General features: G+C 36.7%; 1 protein-coding gene across 6 annotated transcripts in view; it reads right to left on the bottom strand.

Moving 5' to 3' along the window:
* GALNT13 (polypeptide N-acetylgalactosaminyltransferase 13) overlaps positions 1–17,209 on the bottom strand; it is a 574,171-nt gene that overhangs the window by 13,568 nt on the left and 543,394 nt on the right. For all 6 annotated transcript variants that reach the window (XM_057551814.1, XM_057551815.1, XM_057551817.1 and 3 more), the window contains one exon: positions 6,505–6,639. In XM_057551814.1, coding sequence (XP_057407797.1) covers positions 6,505–6,639 — 135 coding nt within the window. The remainder of the gene's footprint in view (positions 1–6,504; positions 6,640–17,209) is intronic.

Below are 17,209 nucleotides of genomic sequence, written 5' to 3'. Positions count from 1 at the left end.
CTGGAAAAGGCATAATTGAAAGGACTATCTCCAACCTGGACGGAAGGGCCCTTATCAGGTACTCTTAACTAGCTCATGCACAGTGAAACTGAAGGGAATTGACTCTTGGATTAATTTCCACTTACAAAGGGCCCCTGCACCGGACTGGTCTATAGAGAGGCCTGCTGACCTCAAACTCACCTTAAAACAGTGCTCAAACAGAGGAGAAACTACATTCCTCCTAGGATGAGAAAAAGACGTTATCAGAAATAGCTAGCCCAAGATCCTGGACCTGACTCGTATGATCATTTATAATGTTTTCTTGATTCTTGGACCTTTGCGTATGAATCAAATGCCTTTCTATCATAGGCATGATCCTATGCTAGTTTTAAAAATCAATCCAGTTGTTGGGCTTGTGGCCAGTTACCTGTGTCTAGTACTTCTGGGTTACCTTGGTGGATTTCTCCACTCCAGGGCTCTAATTGGTTAGCTGTGAGGAAATTTACTTTCAAAAAAAAATTATAGTCATGTTCAGGTTACTATTGATATTACTAGATGGAATCCCCTCACCTGGTCAATTAATAATGCCTGGCCATAAATACAAGTTGCTCTGACCCTGGCCATAAATACAAGTGTTCTTCTATTACTCAAGCTCAATCAGAGCAACAAGCAAAGTTTCAGCTAAGTAATAAAATCTCCCACAATTATGGGACGGATTTACATAGATAACACCAGGCTATAGTAATTTAAGGTAAAAAGCTCCTCTCTGTTGGGAACAAATAAATCATACTAAGGATAATCAGTCTAGTAACACTAGGAAACTGCACTGGGTGCCTTATGGACAATGCCAATATATAATTTCCCTTAAAGATAGGGATTGGTACAGAACAGACTAAGTCAGATGACCTGCGATATACTGGGCTTCACCTAATGGAAGTTCTTGACTTATATTCCTACTTATGACCTCACTAATCTGCTAGCTATATTGTTTTTTATATTGCCTGTTTTACAACATTGTTGTTTCTTGTATTACCAAATGTGTGACTGAGCCTCTGATAAAATGAGGATATGTAGTTCCATATGAGATCAATGATTGTAATAGCACAACTCTAGATATGGGATGAAGCAACAAGAGGGAATATTTTTCTGGACTTGTAAGAGGCTAGTAAGACAGGTGGTACAGAGATTTTTGGCACTGTTAATAAGACCTAGTCCAGTAATAGCACATTGAGTGGCCTATCAGCGAAATCTTTGCCAGACCTGGGAATGAGCATTCCCAGCACCGTGGGACGAAATGGTCATGAAATACTCCCCCAAACCATGGTCGAATTTACCAAATTTATGACCATGAAGGGGCCCTGCTGACTGGAAACTGGCACTTGCCATCTGCTTCTGCAAGGATTAAGTCAATCGCCACTGTGGCCACTGATCTTCAGCACCCCCTGAAAGGAATTCAGGGTGGAGATCAGGAATGAGGCACTCTGTGCTCTGAGAAAAACTGGCAGAACAGGCCTTTAGATAGTTAAATACTTTGAGGAGATTTTATGAGCCCAAATTCTTGTATCTTCCCATATCTAGAGAAATACTAACATCATTAACGGTGACATCTGCTATATTAAGGATAGTATTACAATTAAAAGTCAGAATGGAGTAGCTGTGGTTCAGATAGCCAATGAAATAACTAGGTGACACTATGGGTGTGATTTCAGACAAGTCCTTGTATTGCTAAGAACTTGAGTTTTCTGAGCTGTGTCAGAATTGGATGCTACCAGCCATTCTCAAAACAATGTCTGCTGGCAGCTGGTAACTGCAACCTTACTTTTTAAAGGTCTCCTCTTGTAACTATTACATTTTAGACAATGGAGTTGCTTTAGATCATACATTAACAAAAAAAAAAGAGACATGTATGGTGACCAGTAGCACCTGTTATCTTTGTGTTAACACCACCTTAAAAGTTAAAACCTACTTAGATAAAACTAGACAACTGGCTACGTGGCTACAAGTCTCTCCAAAGTGCCTGGTCCAGACTGGGTTTCAGGCTTATTCTCCTGAAAAGAAATGAGATTTTTTTTGCCTATTAAAATTCCAGTTGTCACTCTTCCAACTACTTCTAATTTGGTCTGTTACACTAAAATGGCAGATCAAGGGACTGAGATTTTAGTCATACAAGACTCAGATCCAGGACTTGGAACTCAGAAATATTCCCAATTCAGTGTCTGTTTTCCAAATTGAGGCAGGACTATGCCCCATTTTAGCAGGAAGTGGCCAGAGCTGTCATCACCCTGTTTCCTGAATTAAAACTGATAGGACTCTGTGGGGCTCTGGAATACAAATCCTTTCTGTGTCCCCTGTTTCTTGTTTATAGGATATAGACTTCATTCAGCCTCCTAGACCTTCCCTGAGCTCCGAAGGGCAGATTCAAACAGTTGTTAATCAGGGAAGGGAGGGGATGCAGAAACAGGGGAGGAGCAGTCAAATATGGTACAGCCTTGGGGCAGGGTCCTGGTTCCTCCTAAGGAGTATGCATAACAACATCTTTGAGTTCTTCTGCAGGAACTGAGGCCCCCACCCAGGTGGAGGATGGTAACTTCAGGCTGAGCACAAGGTTCCTGGAGCACCGCCCTGTTACCTCACCACCAACCAATCAGAAGGAAGTCACACACCGTGCAGCTCTCACCCCAGATTTTGCCTTCCTTTTCTGGGCCTGGTGATGACCATCCTGTTGGACCTCCCGTTTGGCCCCTGTCTGTTTCATCTCCAACAGGCTCCAAGAGTTTCAGGCTAAACTGTTGTTACCACGAGGGTGAATGCTGGTTTTGGGCACAGAATACCTTGATTTAGATCAGTTGGAGAGAGACTTCTACTCTACTAGGCAGGACTATGCCCATTCTCAGCAGGAAGTAGTTACAGAAGAAAGAGACCTCTACCCCAATTCCCAAGAAGTATCTTGAGTATGAAGTCTCTCCGGGGGAGTTATTAGGGGAACCACTGACTGAAACCACCCACCCTGGCCAGGCCCAGTAGTAACCACTTGCATGAGTTATCTTAACAATAGGAGGCCCTGGTAAGGAACATAGAACTAACAAGCTACCACCAACCGGAAGAATTTGGGAAAGGTCAAAAGGAGACAGGAGACACTAGTCCACATGTCCTCCCAGAATCCTTCTTGCTGGAATCCATCTTGGCTGAGCAATGCACTTGCCACCAGGAAGGACCCTGAGTCAGAATGATTGGCCAGGGACAACCCAGAAACTAATCCCATCACCATAAAACCCGAGACTGCGAGCCACATGGCAGAGCAGTCCTCTTGGGTTCCCTTACCCTCCTGCTCTCCACCCAGGTGCCCCTTCTTAGTAAAGTCTCTTGCTTTGTCAGCATGTGTGTCTCCTCAGACAATTCATTTCCAAGTGTTACACGAGAGCCCACTCTCGGGCCCTGGAAGGGGTCCCCCTTCCTGTACCAATACTGTTTCAATTTTTCTCTGGATATTTGAACAATTTTCCCATTTATGACTTGCTTTTTTAAGATTGAAAGGACTATGTGAGATAAGGTGATGGAATGTTTCAGTTGTTCACACTGTGAGATTCACAATTGTATTGATAACTAGCTTTCTTTGATTACTTTATTAGGACCTAAATCCTGCCTCAGCCATGGGTGGTGTAATCTTTGTACTTTAGCTTCCTCCTAATAAAGGCTAAAAGGAGAGAATTGAAAGGTACATTTCAGCTCTGTAATTCTGTGAACTCCTTATTCTGCTTTGAAAGTGCGCCACCTCAGAGGTTTCTCAAAGAAGTATTAATTTGCCCTTGATAGCCGTAGATAAAGAATTTAAAAAATAGCAAGTGCCATTTCTACTTTCCACTGGTTGTAATATGAAACTAGAGCTGCTTGGCAATTACTCCCCTTTCTCATCTCAGCACCTCTCACCCTTATGCTCCATTTCCCTCCTCCCTCTCTCCTGGAAGCCTTGTCATTTTCTAAAACGTATTTATGCTTTTTCCTAACTTTGCAATATTTTTCAGTAGTGCATATAAAAAGACTAAGAAAGATAAGCAGATGTTTGGCCACTGTCTAGACTTGTCCTTCCTAAACTCTTAACATGCACGTAAATGACCTGGGGATTTTGCTAAAATACAGACTCTGACTTAGTGTGTCTAGGGTGGTCTCACAGATCCCTGATTTCCAACAAGTTCCCAGGTGATGGCACTAGTCCTAGAATTACACTTTGGATAGCAATTGTTGAGACTATTTTGTAGACTTAAAGTGATCATAAACCTAAAACTTAAAGAAAAGGTAATTATAAAAAATAAATATTGTATTTCAATTTCATTAAAAAAATCATGTCTTTCCGCTGACTTCTTCACAAATAAAATCAGTGTTTTCTTTCAAAGTTGAAATTTCCAGAAAGGCAGTGCATTATTTCTATAATCTATTCTCATGTGTCTTCTCTACATTATGATTTCTACATTTTTTAATTTGGCAAAAAAAATCTACATTATGATTTAAAATTTTAAATTTAAACAAGTTGAACATCACAATTTAATTCTGAAAACCTAAACATATAGGAGAGTAAATTAAACTTATATAATTATTAAGATGATTGGATTATTTATTTAAAAATAAACATTTCTCAACATTTATGACATAAGCTTTATCGTGTGTGTTTTAGAAATAAAGTTTACATGACACAAAATATAACAGCGCTCTAAAATACTGCAACAGAATAACTACTAGTTATCCAAAATAGTAAATTTACAAAAAACTATATCTTAGCTGAAGCTAGCTATTTTTTTTCACTTTTCTTTCAAAATCCCCTAATATTCAGTAATCTTGCTACTGGCTGATAAAAATATAAACAAATATACAGAATTACCAAAAATAGTTATTTCAAATATGAAGGAATTTGAATTATGACTATAGAAGCCGTTGTCACTCAAAAATTATAGAAAAGTTTAAAGATTAGATGTGGTATTCTGAAATTCTGCTTCATCTTATAAAAAATACGTACACTCATTTCCCTTTCCTTTTAATATATGCTGGATTTCTTTGTTTTTTAGCACAAGCCCAGTAAAGTCCTTGTTTCCTAGTGAAAACTAAAGAGCAACAACAACAAAAGTTTTTATTTTGAAACTTGCATTGTTTCTCCTTTATTTGTACATTTATCTGTACTTTTCCTCATTGAAGAGGTAGGGAGCTCAGGGTCCAGGATGACCCACACATATTATTGGAGGAAACAGCATCCATCCCCAGTCTTAACATAAAGGATGGTGATGGATGATAACAGTTGAAGAGAAGACCTGATGGTTAGACAGAGAAGATGAACAACGTATTAGGAAGGCAAGAGTCTGAATAGGACACACTGGTGCAATATAGGAAGGATTCAGGGTGTTTGTCTTTAATAATGTCCCAGAAGAAAAATATTTGTTGTCTAAGGAGCTTGGTAATTTTGTATAAATTTTAGGGCCCAATTTTAACCCTACATAACTAGTTTCAGATCACATTAGAATTCAGTGTTTTCTTGATATTCCACTTAAGAAACTACATCTTGCAAATAAAATTGACATTCAAAAAGTGTTTAAAAAGATCTTGTTAAACTATCAGTAATACCAACAACTCTGAAGGTTGGTTTTTAAAATGTTACTCTTGCAGAGTATTATAGGCTTGCATAGAACACTGCATCTGTGAAATTCTTTTATCTCTCTTGTATTATTTATCTTGTAAGAACAAAGTTTACTTATCTTTGAATAAGTCACCGACCATTTAATGATGTGGAAAATGTAGCAAAGATGACCAATTCATTTTGCTAAGCAAAGAGAACTGAAAGAAATGCAGCTGTTTCAATGCACCTTCTTTATGCAGAGGAAAATATTTCTTTTTTTATTAGCTCCATCTGATGGTTGATCTGGTTTTTACACACTGCCTGGCTATAAATTCCCAACAGTAATTTCATTGTTTTCTATCCCTCTCTTCTATCAGAAAAATGTGCTATATTGTGAAGATACTCTTTAGCTGATTATGTATCTAATTAATTCATTGAATTCTGTAAAGTATTTACTAATGTAAAGAATACTAATTCATGCTAATTCTTGTGGCTATTTTCTTTTTTCCTTTAAGTTGAGAAGCATAAATATCACCGATTACAACTATGTAAAATTTAAAATTTGAAAATATGAGAATATTAGTGATATTGTCCTGTATGCACATTTTCATACAGGACACACACATCTCTCAGATAGGCATGGTCTGCCCATTACCTAATTTATGTTGAGCATGTACATGGTGATAACAAAGTTTAAGCACATAAAAATGACTTTATTTTCCTTATGTATATTTTATACTAATGGCCTAGTTTGGCAAAAACCTATTTATATGATATACCATCCTAATGTTTTCAGCTATGAGCATGCATGCTTGAAAATACAATTCTTTCAATGCAGAGAAAAAATAGCTTAGGATTTAAATTTATTTGAAATACATAACTGAGTCTAAGCATTAAATAAGAAATAAATTAAGAAAATACTATACCTCAGCATCATACTCCCATAACTGATTTCCTCTCATGTGGTGGCATTTTAACATGATTACAGGTCCATTGAGTCTAGACACATCCAAGCACAAGTCATCGGTTCTGATTTCTTTGTCAGCAGTATAAGAAAATACCTGAAAATATAAGAGTCAGCCAATAAAATAATATCTTCTTTAAAAAAAAAAAGTTGCAGTATAGCAGATTTATCTGTGGAAGCTTTCATATCAGATAAACTTGTATTTTCAAATGATCTCTGCTCTGTGATCTTGAGAAAGCTATTTCATCTCTCTGCGTCCTTTTCTTCAACTACAAAATATGTACAGTGTCATGTGCTTTTTGTGAAGACTCAGTTTAACAAACTAAATTATTATTATTTTTGTAATTCTAACTTTTTTTTCCTTTTTTAAATTGAAGTAATAGTTGATTTACAATATTTAGTTTCAGGTGTAGAGCAAAGTGATGTTTATGTATTCTTTTTCAGATTCTTTCCGCTTATAGGTTATTCCAAAATACTGAGTATTATTCCCTGGGCTATACAGTAGGTCTGTGTTGGTTATCTGTTTTGTACATAGTAGTGTGTATATGTTAATCGCAAACTCCTGATTTATACCTTCACATCCCTACCCCTTTCCCCTTTGGTAACTACAAGTTTGTTTTCTATGTCTGTGAGTCTGTTACTGTTTTGTAAGTTCATTTGCATCATTTTTTAGATTCCACATATAAGCAATATCATATGATATTTGTCTTTTTTTGACTTATTTCACTTGGTATGTTAATCTCTAGGTCCATTCGTGTTGCTGCAAAGGCATTATTTCATTCTTTTTTATGGCTGAATAAAATTCCACTGTATTTATATACCACATCTTCTTTATCCATTCCTCTGTCAATGGACATTTAGGATGCTTCCATATCTTGGCTATTGTGAATAGTGCTGCAGTGAAGATTAGGGTGCATGTATCTTTTCGAGTTACAGTTTTCTCTGGATATATGCCTAGGAGTGGGATTGCAGATCATATGGAAGTTCTATTTTTAGCTTGTTAAGGAACTTCATACTGTTTTCCATAATGGCTATACCAATTTACATTTTCACCAGCAGTGTAGGATGGTTCCTTTTTCTCCACACCCTCTCCAGCATTTATTGTTTGTAGAGTTTTTGGTGATGGTCATTCTGACTGGCATGAGGTGATACCTCATTGTAGTTTTGATTTGCATTTGTCTTACAATTGGCGATGTTGTACATCTTTTCATGTGCCTTTTGGCCATCTGTATGTCTTCTTTGGAGAAATGTCTGTTTAGATGTGCCTATTTTTTGTTTGGGTTGTTTCTTTTTTTGATATTGAGCTGTATGAGCTGTTTGTATACTTTAGAGATTAATCTCTTGTAGGTCGCATCGTATGCAAATATTTTCTCCCATTCTGTAGGTTGTCTTTTTGTTTATGAATTCCTTTGCTGTACAAAAGCTTTTAAGTTTAATTAGATCCCATTTGTTTATTTTTGTTTTTATTTCGATTACTCTAGGAGATGGATCCAAAAAGGTATTGCTGCGATTTATGTGTTCTGCCTATGTTTCCTCTAGGAGTTTTATAGTATCCAGTTTCACATTTAGGTCTTTAATCCATTTTGAGTTTATTTTTCTGTGTGGTGTTAGAGGATGTTAACTACATTATTAAATTCTTATTATTTGGTGGCATTGTATTTTCTGAACTATATTTGCCTTATAAAACTTACACAACAGGTTCAATAAAATAAAGTTTGTAAACTTTATGGAGCTCCGTAAAGGGCAGTCCTTGTTACCACCACCATATGACCAATTCCCTAAGTCTAGGGACAATGATGTTTTTCATCAGTTTCCTTTCTATAACATAAGTACATCACATAAACTTTATTAAATATTGTCAGTGGGTTTCTGAAGGTTGTAGAATTATCTTTAGAGATCTCCTTAAAGGCAGGCTCTATGTTTACCTTTCTCATGTGGTTTTGACTGGGCTTGACTATAATTCTTCCCAAAATATCCAAGAAATGTCAAGGTAGGTAGAAGACTCATTGTTAGCTAATTCAAACTGATGCTATAATAACCTCTATTATTTTGTTCCTAGTGTGAATAATTTATTTATAATGTTGATTATTAAAGTTTTATGAGGGTTATTAAATACATAATTATAAAAGTTGTTTTCTTCTGTTAGTTATGATAAGCATGCTTCAGTATTCTGTGGGTATTTATTTTTTCTTTGCAATATCGAGAGGGAGTATGATGAGGAAGGTCATTTCAAGGTCTTTTCATTTCCCAAAGCAACCTGATGAAATCTGAGGAAGTCAGCTCTACAAATCACTTATAAACTCTGAGTCCTAGCCTGTAAGCTGACTAAGTTAGTCTTGAAATGGTTGCCTCTGTAGCACTGCTACTCAGGGCTTCTAGGAAGATCACAAGTAGTGGTAAGAGGGAGATGCACAAGTCAGTGATGGAACCCAAGTACCCTCTTAAGCCAATATCTTAAAAGGAAAATTTTCACAAAGGTTATACATTTTACTTAACAATATAAAAACTTGGGAAGTGTATAAAGTTCATTTATTTAAACAGTATAAAATATATTATAGATTTCGTGTATCGAATTCAGAAAAGATTTTCCTATCTTTGAAGTATCATGTATATGTGTATACTTTTTATACTTTTCAATGTATATACTTTTCATGGAAAAACAGTAACCAAAAGAAGAATAAAGGAAACACCCATCTAAGATAAGTATTTGTATCCTTCCCAAACATGGTTAGCATTTTTTTTAATACAATTACAAGCATTTTTAATTAAATAAATGAATCTGGTAGTAAACCTTGATGTGAGAGAGGGTAATTTCTAGAGAAATTTCTTTTGCACATTATATCAATGTAAAGGATAATTTTCCACTTTGAAATTGCTTTATTTTAGTTGTATACAGATGGCAATGTAAATGGAGATACCAAAGCATCCATATTCATCATTAATTTTGCATAATGAGTATAATCATGGCCTGAGCATCAATTCTCCTCAGGTCTCTAATGATAGTTTGGAAACTTTAACTATTGAAAGTTCTAGAGAGAAGTCCACAAAGCATTCTTTGTTCCTCAATTTCTAATTTTGATTCATTTTTGGGTCAATTAATAGATATGTAATTTACATCACATTTAAGAAAGGTATCTGTAGAATACTCTCTGGCCCTGTATATGAAATTATCTTTCTTTGGACTTTGCAATTGAAAAAAAATTAACTGATGCATCTACAAGTCATGGCGATTGCTGGCAAACACCAGAAGTTAGAAGCAGCAAAGAATGATTCTCCCTTACAGGTTTCAGAAAGAATATGCCCTTTCTGGCACCTTGATTTCAGACATCCAGCCTCGAGAATTGTGAGTCAATAAATTTCTTTTGTTTTAAGCCATCCAGTTTGTGATGGTTTGTTATAGCAGTTTGAGGAAACGAATACACTTCCTTTTATTCCTAATGCTGGTTGAAGCCTTTCCAAATGTCACTGCAAATTTTGCATAGAAAAGTTGGATTTTAGATTTCAAATCTATTGTATCTCAATATCTGGGCCTAAAATTGTAACATCCAGTTATACTTTCCAAAAGCATCAGAGCAATCATTTTCATAATCATTTTTCCATTTAAATATATCTTTGTAAAGTGGTTCTTTACTATGACTAGATGATTTACTTGCTTTTATGTATACTTTATTGAGGTTAGATTGATTTCTGTCTCTGAACTGATGCACTCAAATGAGTTTAGGAATAACTCGCAACATATGAAAGATGATAGCCAAGCCCAGTCTCAATTCCTTTTAATCTTAATATTTTTTCAGAGAAGGTAAACTTTTTCATTATATCACACATGCATACAGTTTGTTCTGGATTTTTCTTTTTGGGAAGTATGTCCAAAGTTATTTTATGATTCTTCAAATATCTAAAATTGAAACAACATTTAAACATTTTTTAAGGACTGTGTGAGAATTGTCTAAAATATTCTGCAGTAAATTAGTACTTTACTTCGCACAATGAAAGCATGTGTCAATACATTCTTTTAAAAATTGTATCTTGCTTAAAATCCTAATGTATAGCTATTTCTTTAAAAATACTCTTATACCTTTACCCCTTTGAATAATTGAGAGCAGCATAGCAGCCATTCACAAAACCTTGTAGAGCAGCCCAAGTTGCAAACCAAGGACACTGTTCTATGTTACTGGGACCTGGACCACACCTCCTTCAGCAAGAGGCCTGGGGACTAAACGCCCTCTGCTGGCTCTGTCTCAACATAAGGTTTCTTTCCTTCTTTTATCCTTAGATAAAGAAATATTTTGCCAAAAAATATGTGTGTATTTAAAAGGCTCACATGTGTATTTGATTCAGCTTTGTTAATTATACAGGTTGTGATTTCCCTAGATTTAGTTCTGAATTTATAAAATACTTTTCCTGTTGAGTTCCTCAGGACAGTATTTACTATAAAAGTTCACAGTTTGAAGAGACTCTATATGTTACTCTATGCCAACTGCTTCACTTTCTAGATGAAGAAACTGAGGTCAGTAAAGTTACAGGGTTCACCCAATTTGCCAGAGCTTCTTAGCGAAAGAGGTCTCTCTGGACCCCAGGCTCATTGCCACTGTTCTTTCACTTGACCATACTGCCCTTTACATACCCATTTTGGAGCTTTGGGCCCTCTGGGAATCCCTTTAGGTATTTGAAATACAGTCAGTTTGAGAAATCTGTTAACAACCATCCAGAAGGACAAATTATAAGAAAATAAACATATCATAATAGTTTTTTCCTCATTCTGTAAAAATAGCCCAGGAACATTTATATTGAAATAACAAAGAAAATTGTTTAGCAATAAAAATTCAACATTTAGCAGTGTGATTTATTTTTTAACACGTTCTCTCTTACTATATATCACACCATCCTGATATTAGCATGGAGAATGCATAGATGGAATTGAATTCATCAATGGAGATGCCAAGCAAAGAGACTTTTGCTCTCAGACAAAAGATTTTTCTGTCTTAATTGATTTCAGATTCTGTTTATAGCCTGTTAGCCCAGTGGTTTATATAGAAGAGGGTAAGGAGATGTAGGTAGCTTCTAGCTGTGTACTCTTACCTTACATGCCTACATGGCATCTATGGTCTTTTACAGTTTTAATGCTCTAAAAGACTTGTTAGAAACAAGATGTGAGTGTGTATCTCAAGTTCAGTATTCCCAGTCTGTCCTCAGTATCACCTATGAAGGCTTAACTCTTTCCCCTTTCACTTCAATATAACTGTATGTAACACTCTGGTAGTTCCCTGTTGGTGCTCAGCAAGTCACCTCATTCTTCCATCCCTGACCTGGTATGTGCTGATCATATCATTAGGACTATCCATTCCACTTTGCCCAGGAAAAGACCACCTCCTTAAAGTCTTAGTACATTCGTCAGTTTCTTCATGTAGCGTTTTTGTAACTACTCTTACCCTGATAGCTTATCTGCACTTTATTGTAGATGTGATATCATCTGTGCATATCTTTGGAGCAGAACAGCGCTAACACAATGGGCTTTGGAAAATGACACGACCAGGGTTTGAGACCTTCCTCCACACGCTTCAGAAAGAATTACTGTGAGACTTTGACCAAACCTTAGCTTCCTTATCTGGGAAAAGGGATAAAGATGCCTCCTGTTTCCTGGGCTATTTCAGAGGCTGAATGAGGTAATTCATCTAAACTCTAAACACAGTACTTAGCCCAAGTGACATCTCAGTATCAGTAATTATCTGTGCAAAATCCAGGCATATAATCTACATTTGATTACAGTTAGTCTCATCTTTTTGTTTTATTTTTTAAACCTCGCTGCCCCAGTAATAATGCTAGAGATATATTTTGAATACCTATGGAAACAATTCTAGGAGAAGAGTATGTGTCCAGTAATTACTTGCTGAATTTCAATGAAAGCAATTTCTCTTTGGAGTTCTTTCGTATACTTTATGGAAAACAGAGCAAGAGAATAAGGTAATAAAATAAGCAGGATGCACTAATATAATAAAATGTGACTGTTGTTTCTATTTTCTTTCTACTTCATTGCTAAATCCTCCCATTTTAAACACTACTGGTGTTAAAGTTTACGTATGTTTAATAACTTACTCTGCCTTGAAGGGTTTTAAAGGAAGTCTGCAATTCAGGAATCTATACTCAAATATTTTCCAAATATTTACTCATATTGTTGTATGAGTATTGTTTACTCATACTCATAATACTCATAAAACTCATACTCATAATATGTTTACTCATATTGTATGTTGTATTGTTGTAATATTGAAGAATATAAATTGCAAATATAAGCCTAGTAGGAATTCCTTCCAAAAGATACCTCAAGAGATAACACTTGAATGGCAGATATTGTTTTTTATGTGACTGTGGTAGAATTCTCAGATGGCCCCAAGATTCTTGTCCCCTGGTGTACATGCCCTGTTTAACACCCTGCGCTTGAATGTTGGTGAGACTGTGACCATGACAGGAAAGTCACTTCATGATTACATTATGTTACATAAGACTGTGTCTTTGCAGACTGAGAAAGATGGGCCCTCAGTCCTCCAAATTCAAGGAACTGAAATCTGCCAATAACCAGGAATCTTGGAGCCTCCAGTAAGATCACAGCTCTGGCCAACACCTTCATTTCAGTCCTGTGAGACCCTGAGCAGAGAACCCAGCCACGTTGTGCCTGAATTTCTGACCTATAACACTGTGAGTTAATAATTTTGTGTTATTTTAAGCCACTTAATTGGTAGTAATTTGTTATACAACAATAGGAAACTAATACAGTGACCATCAGGTTAAAGGAGATGCATGCAAAAACTAAATTATTCTCACCATGTAGAACACCTTCTCCCATGCTATGTCTCTATCATTTATCTATTCATTCAGTGATTCGTCCATCTATTTATTCATTGATACTTTTGAGAATGTTAAATGTTTCAGGCTTTATCTAAACCATATAGGCCATTCATGAAACTTTGATATGCAGACATCCAAGTGAGTGCCAACATTTCTGTAAGAGTTTCCTCCACTATTCCAACCTGCTTGAACTCTGTTCTTGATGTTCTCATTGTATTGATTTTCTGTAACAAATTAGCTTTCTTTTGATGATATTCTTTCCTATGTTCTCCCCCACTGAATTATTCCTTAAATATTTTTTATCTGAAGAACTGGCCTTCACACATATAAATTGCAAGGGAAGTAAATTCCTGGATGGGATATTCTCCTTCAGTCATGGGCAATTTAATACATACTTTCCCTTTATGACTATATCATTAGTTAGAACCATGGAGCAGCAAGATATCTGGTCTTTGAGGTTCTTACTCATTTATGCCTGTGAATGTAAAATAAACATAGCAGTAATAATATATATTATTCACATGACATATATATGTATATATATAGACTATATATTCATTTTAGTGTTTGTTTTATTAGCCACAAATTAATGATAAAAGACTTTGTGATATCATTTCTGAATATATTTTTACTGGTATTTTATATTCAAAACTTTTCCACATACATTGTATTATTAGACACTTCCTAAAACTGGTATGTTGCATATAATTAGAGAAAAATTATATTAAATATATTAAGTCTCAAAAGGCAAATTATAATGTCCTTAAGATAGCACAAAGAAACTCTTATTGTGTATCTGTTGTAACTGCATCTTATCTGTAAAGGTAAACTATCCTTTAGTTTAAATTAGACATAATTTAAAAAATTCACCTCCATATTATTAGCACAACATTGGCACTGAATCAAATAATACTGAACTTTTCTAGGTGGTTTCAAGCTTAAAGAAATCCTACTTATGTCATTCATCATTGCTGCCAACTAAGATCAATTTAGTTTGGCTTCCTCCAGAAGCTGACATTGAACAAGGATTCAAGTGCAAGTAGTTTTTATTATGTAGATGATCCCAAGAAAGACCAGTAGGAGTGCAGGGAAGGCAAAGTAGCCAATAAAGGGTATATTACAAATTAGTTACACTGTAGATAACTGGAGCCTTATCCTGTTGGGAAACTGGCAACCAGATGGAACAAGCCTCAGGTTCAGTTGCCTGGAAGGGTGAAGGACCTGGGATAATTATACCACTTGCCCTCAGCTTTTGCTTGAGGTGTGCTTCCAGAGAGTAGAGTTGATTAATTCCCCAGATGTGACGAGGTGGGCAAAGCAGCCTCTGGCAGAGAAAACCAGCAGGCAAAGGGACAGAGATTCTGGCCTTTTGGATGTTGGGCTGGAAGCAGGTGGAAGGAGAGAAAGCCAGCATTTTGGGATAACCTGCCGTGTGTTTGGCAAGATAGCAGTCATTTTAAATATTAGTATATTAAATATGATATAGCATATATCATAAATTATACGTTTCTTCAGTAACTTTTCAGGGTTAGTTTTTTTTTTTTTTTAAATACATTATTTATTTATTTTTGGCTGCATTGCGTCTTTGTTGCTGCACGTGGGCTTTCTCTGGTTGCAGCCAGCAGGGGCTACTCTTCGTTGTGGTGCATGGGCTTCTCACTGCGGTGGCTTCTCTTGTTGCGGAGCATGGGCTCTAGGCACGCGGGCTTCAGTAGTTGTGGCTCGCAGGCTCTAGAGCACAGGCTCAGCAGTTGTGGCGCACAGGCTTTGTTGCTCCGCGGCATGTGGGATCTTCCTGGACCAGGGCTCAAACCCATGTCCCCTGCATCGGCAGGCGGACTCTTAACCACTGCGCCACCAGAGAAGTCCCAGGGTTAGTATTATAATTTCTTTTTTTCAAATAAGGAATGTGAGGTTCAAAAAGGTTAGATAAATTCCAGGTCACTCAGTTTGCAAGTGGGAGAACCTGTCTTTGATCTGTGGTCTGTCAGGCTCCAAATCCCATGCTCTTTTCACACAGTTAACATTTTGCTTCTGGGATATTTTAAAAATTAAACTCCAAACTTTATTCAGATTTCACAGGTTTTTCCTTAAATTTCCCATATGGTCCTATGTTCATTTTTCCAGGATCCCATCCAGGATACCACATTACATGTAGTCATCATATCTCCTTAGCCAGCTCTGATAGATGCTCAGACTTTACTCTTTTTGATGACTGACAGTTTTGAGGAGCATTAGGCAGGCATTTTGTGGCGTGTACCTCAGTTTGGGTTTGTCTAATATTCACCTCATGGTTAGATTGGGGGTATAGATTTTTGGGGGGAAGATCACAAAAGTGAAGTGCCATTCTCCTCACGTTTTATCAGGGCTGCGTGGTATTAACATGACTCACAGTGTAGAACCGTGATCACTCACCCAAGGCAGCATTTGCCATGTTTCTCCACTGCAAAGTCACCACCACCCGCTTCCATATTCTACTCTTAGAAAGCCAGTCAGTAAGCACAGCCCACACACAAGCGGGAGGAGAGAGAAATTCCATCTTCTGGAGGGGGACTTGTCTACATAAATTATTTGGAATTCTTCTGTATAGGAGATCTCAGAGATCAATATTAACATGTTCTAAAAACTTCAGTCTAAAACTGGGGGCCATGTCTTTATATTAGATTTATATGTAACACGTCAAGATTCTCATAGTAAAAAATAAATCTAGCTCATGGGCCACTTGTTTGGGCCACTGAAGGAAGAAAAGTTCTCTTTAGTGAGCACATTGTAACGTAATGATTTCCACCACCTAGAAATAGTACTTGGTCTCATCAGTGTGTAAGATGTGGATTGAACACTGGCCACCGTGACCTAGGGAGACCACTTTGATCATTCTTTGGTGTTACAGGGACTGTACGGTGCACCTCTGAATTTGCTAGCTGCTGTTTTCTTGGGGGGGAGAAAAGTGCCTCTTAAACAATTTCTGCATATCCCAGCCAAATAAGCACATTTTACTTCTTTTAAATAAAAAGAACACTGCAAAATCTGTTTAGAAAGTTAGCAACTAGAGAGGTGGAGTAGAAGTATATCTATCTGGTAGGTTTTCATTAGAAGACTAAGATTCTTTACTAGAAATTGGAATGGACGGTAGGCTGTTTCCATGGTAACCCACTGAAGCCTTTTTTCCTTTAATGGAAAGGTATCATTTCTGTACATACCACATGTAGCTTCTTGCTCAGTGTTGGATCAAGTCCTTTGATAATAGAATAAAAGAAAGGAACTGACAAAAAGTTCTGTAGTCTGTCCCTGCTTGTGGTGAAATTATACTTGGGTACTAAATAACAAGAATAAAAAGCCCTTTTCATTTTGGCCACATTCACTATGCCATTTTTAATAACAAAAGTGCATGTGCAAGTATTCTCATGAGGTTGTATTAGAAATAGGTTACAAGCTCTCCTTTGGCAACCTTTGCACTCTGAAAGATTATTGCTCCTTTTGTCCCCTCAAGTCAAAATTTCCTTGCTTGACATTTACATTCTATTAAAATCTTAGCTCCACTACTTATAAACCTTAATTTTCCACTCTCCCTAGTCCAGGCCTTCCACTCCATTTTGGCTAGTGTCCTCGCTGTCCTTGCACACACTCCGTTCTCTGTGCTCCCTGACAGCTTTGAGAAGCATTTTAGACCCACTCCTGTCCGTATCAGACCTTTTTTCTGAATGCCTTCTGTATAATAGTACAAATATTCTTTGTTTCAAGAATCATTGTTTTGTATTCCCTTTGAGATGGAGGGTAGGGATTGTGTGCCCATTTACTTATTTATATTTAATCTCATTAAAAAG

The sequence above is a fragment of the Balaenoptera acutorostrata genome, chromosome 8, assembly GCF_949987535.1.
Source record: "Balaenoptera acutorostrata chromosome 8, mBalAcu1.1, whole genome shotgun sequence".
NCBI lineage: Eukaryota > Metazoa > Chordata > Mammalia > Artiodactyla > Balaenopteridae > Balaenoptera > Balaenoptera acutorostrata.
This window is presented reverse-complemented; position numbering and strand designations above follow the sequence as displayed.